Source organism: Bactrocera dorsalis, chromosome 4 (assembly GCF_023373825.1).
Source record: "Bactrocera dorsalis isolate Fly_Bdor chromosome 4, ASM2337382v1, whole genome shotgun sequence".
NCBI classification, from domain to species: Eukaryota; Metazoa; Arthropoda; class Insecta; order Diptera; family Tephritidae; genus Bactrocera; species Bactrocera dorsalis.
Window position 1 is genome coordinate 70,426,928 of NC_064306.1, and position 5,252 is coordinate 70,432,179.

The 5,252-nt window shown below is 41.5% G+C and overlaps 1 protein-coding gene across 1 annotated transcript; it reads right to left on the reverse strand.

Moving 5' to 3' along the window:
- Positions 1-238: 238 nt before the first annotated feature.
- Positions 239-5,000, reverse strand: LOC105234038 (probable cytochrome P450 28d1). Its single transcript, XM_011216242.4, has 8 exons — positions 4,730-5,000; positions 4,509-4,647; positions 4,233-4,340; positions 1,795-1,887; positions 1,262-1,708; positions 1,000-1,114; positions 663-932; positions 239-597 (listed from the first exon to the last, which is right to left on the reverse strand). Exons 1-8 carry the CDS (start codon positions 4,918-4,920, stop codon positions 431-433), a joined length of 1,530 nt encoding a protein of 509 aa, XP_011214544.2. The 5' UTR covers positions 4,921-5,000; the 3' UTR covers positions 239-430.
- Between the last annotated feature and the right edge of the window lie 252 nt (positions 5,001-5,252).

Genomic DNA, 5,252 nt, shown 5'->3' on the forward strand with positions numbered 1-5,252 from the left:
AAGGTATACGACGCAGTACCCGTTTGGGGAAGCAGAGAAAGAGGAATACCTTCACTCCGTTCGAAAGACCAGCTTGAGAAGGACCTGTCTTTGCATGGAATCTCCAATTGGTGCCTCATTGCAAAAAGAAGAAACGACTGGCGCTCTGTTGTTAACTCGGCAATGACCGCGTAACCGAAGAAGTAAGTACACCTCAATAAAGAAAAGAACTCTATGTTAAGAAAAATTAAACACAAAATTACCCTTTGGACAAAACAATATTTAACAAATATTTATTTACGATTGTAATTACGAAGTAGAAATTGAATTCGCTACAAGAAAGAACTTACAACTTTCTTTTTAAAAAATATAACAGCAGAGTAATCACATAACGGGTTGCATTGTTAGACAGACTTGAGACAAAACGTAAGCTTCCACAAACAGCCGAAAATCATGGCCTGCGGTGGAACACAAGTTCGATTTTCCCGTCGATCGTTAACAGAAATGAGTCATTTGCGATTTTGTTATCGGTGCGGGTCTCATCGCTAGCGCTAACCTCGAATTTACTTATCAGCTCAGATACAGCGACCTTGGCCTCAGACAAACCCAACTTCATGCCTTGAAAATTTGATAAACTTCAGTTTTTGATCACCTCGACTTGTGCTTTAATGTATGTACTTTACCTGGACACATACGCGGTCCATCACCAAATGGCATGAAAACACCCATCTCCCGATATTTGCGAACACCGCCCATCTCCTCTGCAAAGCGCTCAGGCCAAAAGTCCTCGGGGTTTTCAAAGTACTCGGCGTCACGATGAAAAGAGTAAGTTGAAATATAGACGCTATCACCAGGGTGCAGAGTCAGCGTAGATTCGTCAAAATTTTTCAAAGTGACTGACTCAGTGCAGAGTTTGAAAAGCGTCGGCAGCGGTGGAAAAAGGCGCAGAGTTTCTGTAATGTTTTAGAGAAAATGTAATAAATTACTTTAAATTAAAGGCTTTCTGTAATTTTTTGTCACCTTGTAGACACTGTTCGAGATAGGGCAATTCATTTAGCGCATCGAAACTGTTAGCGACGTCGGCAGTGAGCAGTTCCTCTCTGAGCTTCCGTTGAACGCGTGGATTGCGCGCAAGCTGCCAACGAGACATGAAAGTGCACAACAGATCAACAGACAGACATTTTAAAACCGCTACTTAACGAAATCACAACTTGGTAACAACAAAAACAACAACGATAGCGACAAGCAACAGCAACAAGCAAACCTCATAATTTCCACTCACCAGCAACAGGCAATGCGCAATCAGCATCGCTCCCGTTTCATAGCCATCAATCAAAACTGTTGTTGTATGTCCGGCAATTTGTATGGCATTTAAGGATTTTTTCTCCCTGAGCTGCTGCAGGTGATCGATCACATCACCGCGCCCACCGCCACCCTCGCCTGTCTGCTGCTTGGCGCGCACATTCAAAGCGTCCGCGAGTAGCTGTTGAAAGAAACGATCCGCGGCGACGGGAAAGAAACGCACGGGCCGTAATTTACGCAGCCAAGGCCAAGCAGCGGTGCGTCCATAATAACGTATACATTGCAGCGATTGCAAAATAATATCTCTCGCCATGCAATGCACGGGTGAGAGCGAGGGTGCACTCGCTTTCTGCGGCACATTGAAGGCGTTGCCTTCGATGCCCCATATGAAGTTGGACATGAACTGGGCTGTGAAGCGATTGGCCAGCTAAAATGTTAAGTCAGAAATGCGGCACTTAGCAATAAAGTATTTGATAAAGTGTTTGCTATTGCAGTCAGGTCATAAATACCCACCTCTTTGGCATCTTGAGGCTGCTCATCCACGGCTGTGAGGAACTCGGAGGCTTTCTCTGCACAGTCACGCATTGCTGAATAAAAGGAGCGAATCTGTGAGAGATAAGTAATGAAAATTTTAGTTTTAATCGGATTCAGCTTTTCTAGAAAAGTTACATTTATAAACATTTTATTTTGTTTTAAAGTATATCGTATTTTCAAGAATTTAATTAACTGCATTTAAGAGGAGTACAACTCTCCAAAGCGTCTCGTGTTCAATGATGTACTGTACAGTTTTAAAACGATTTTCTAATAAATCATGAAAACATTACAAACAGTTTGGCGTTTTTTTTTTCAGTTCATAAATTGCGAAAGATCTGGCAACCCGTCTTAAGAATATTTTCGGCAAAAGATTTTCCAAATGTGGTTTAGTTTGATATATGCTATGTTATACTTGAATTATTATAATTCTCAACAATAAATACATTTTTTATAAACAATTTAAGGCGGAATTTTTTTAACCAAAAATCGATTTTTAATAAACCGCCATTTTGTCAAAGAATTTTGTTTTCCTTGTTATTACTAAATTTAACATAACTTTAACGAAGTCTGACCTGCAGCGGCTCAAATCACTGCGTTGATCAGCGCCCTGAGAATGCATTTTGAGTACCAATAGGCAGCGTGGAATAGACACACTAACCACCTTGGTCGGGTTCGAGACCCATTTAAAACCTCTGCTGTGCTTTGGCTCCGGCACCCGGTTGAAACGCAACTCTACATTCAACTGACAAAGTCAGTTCTTCCCGCATTTGGGTTTTGACCATAATCACCACGCTACTCCCCGAGGGGCCAGTCCGCATGAGCAGGTTGGAGTAAACTCCAAGTCACCTGCTCCTTGTGGTACCAGAATTAAGTCTCCGGTCAGACCTCGTAGCCGAAGTTTCTATCAGTTGAGCTTCCATATGGCTCTGGACGGATGGCCAGGGGTTGGACCCCATACACATATATCATACACACACCACTCATACAACATCTAACCATAATTCCTAGCTAACCTCCTTCGCCGCTTAAACAACTCACGGGGAAACGATCCTAACTGTTCGGTATTCGGTATATATTGGAGATTACATCGCTAACATCTAGTCGTCCATCAGTCCAGCTGACCCCCATACCACCTATATCCCTAACCTCCGAGTACAACGGGCATTCTGCTAATAAATGCACCCAATCCTCAACCCACGCCCCACAAAAGCAAGCGGACCTATCAGATAGGTGCCTCTGATGCAAAAATGCATTCATTGCCCCGTTAGCAGAAAACCCAGACTCAGACAAAATCTAAAGTCTGGGTTATCCTCAACGAACCCAGCGTACTCGTAGGTCACTCGGCCCAGATATTTGACTTGCATCACATATCTGATGCTGACCCCATTCACGCGGACAATCGGTGGACGAACCGGTGACAGTCTGCCCTTAAACAGCATTGCCACCGTTTTCTCCCTCGATATGTCAACCCCCACACTTACACCCCAAGTATTCACGATCTTTAAGAGATTTCATGCTAAGGTTCCAAATATATAGACCACAGATGGAACCCTGCGGGCAGCCACGAACAACTCAAGTTTCCACACTCCCTTTCTTGATCTTATCAGGGGACTTCAGGAGAGGAACAATGTATGATGGACAGACGTCTCTGTAAGCTCTTTCAACACTTTCAATTTGTAGTTTTTCAGCGCTATATTTTTATTTCTTTTACTCGACGTATCTTCAAAAATGTTTTCTTTAAAATACCATTTTTTAACTTAGCTCGATGGCGAAATGTGCTAAGCCTACCCTAAGCACACCTTAATACAATCCACCACGTCTAGGAACACTCCCAGGATCTCACCGCATACGACAAAACCGCCACATTCAAAATCCATTAGAATTAACTAAAAGGACTTAATCAGAGCCTCCCTTTTTTTTAAGTTTCTTCGTCAACAATTCTGAGCGCCACATCATTCGAATATCCAATTCGGTCGATGCCATTCCGCACGTTAATTCGACTCTAAGCGCTAATTCCGATTACTCAGCGAGCTCCTAACTGAATTGCTCAACGTCAGCACGTCATTCCGATTAAACACAATCCTGGCTTCATTCGATTCGTATGTACCATGTGGATCTACATCGCTCCGGTCTCTTACTGCGGTTTTAATCCTGCAAGCTCTCGAACGCGTTAGTCGATCACACACACGAAGTAATAATTTATAATAATCTATTTATGCAATTTATAATAACTGATAATAAAAACTTGTCACATTTTCATTTAAATAATTTACGCGATTGTAATTGACGTGTTAATGGCTCAGTGGTGTGTTAGGTACACAATTAATCACTCGGAAACTTTTGAGAAATTTCGCATACATGCGTTACATACACATTTACCGATACATACAAATTCTCTTGATATGAAAAATCTTCACCTTATTAATGGTCAACGCTGGCACTAATTCCGAACGTCGGGCTTTCCACTCCTCCCCGGTGGAAACGAAAGGACTGCAGAGTCGCAGCTGCTCCACGCTTGCGTTCGTCTGAAATAAGTACATGCACATACATATATTCATAAGTATATAGTATGCTTGCTTCTAAATTATTTTTTGACACTTTTACGACTAAATAATAAATATAAAATTCGAATTTTATTGATTTAGTGCGACTTCTTGACTTTTGTATTCATATCAGTAGGAGCATTGACTCACCCATTGGGAAGATTCGTTATCGCGAAAACTTTTAAAATGTTGCGTCAGAATTTGCAGAGCCAACTGTGGGTCGCATATAAAAAGTTTGGGCGCGCGTGCGGTAAATATGCCCACAAACTTTTGTGAGACCCTGTAACGACTGTAAAGAAAATCTCTTCAAATATCCTGACGTTTTTAAAAAAATTCACAATAAGAGGGTATAATTAATTTCCAGAAATTACAGATAAATCTCGTGTAACTCCTCCAGTAAATTGCACTGTCCGGCGCTGGTCCTCGGAAACGTGCCGACGAGCAAATCCGGTTGTGGACCACACACACCACGCTTACGCCAATAATTGAAATGCCAACGTAGGTATACTACCAGAGCTGCCGCGACAAAGCTTGCCAAGACAATGAACGTCAGTAAAAGCATTTTGAACAGCACGATTCCCGGAATAGGAGAATGCGGAACGCTTTCACGAACTGCTTGATTGCAACTGATTAAACATGAGTCTAATTGATAAAGTGCTAATTATAGTTTATTGATTTTCTTTCGAACTGATTGCGGTTAGCTATAAAGAACTAGTTTAGTCTGGAAATAATCAATTTTAATCGCTAGTTGTTACTACCATAAAAATAATATGGCATTATAACCCTTTATAGAATACTTGCACAGTGACCGATTAAAAATTAGTATACGTATTATTTTTTTATTAGAAAAACGTGCGTTATTTCCCGGCCTACACCAATACTATTCAATTTAAC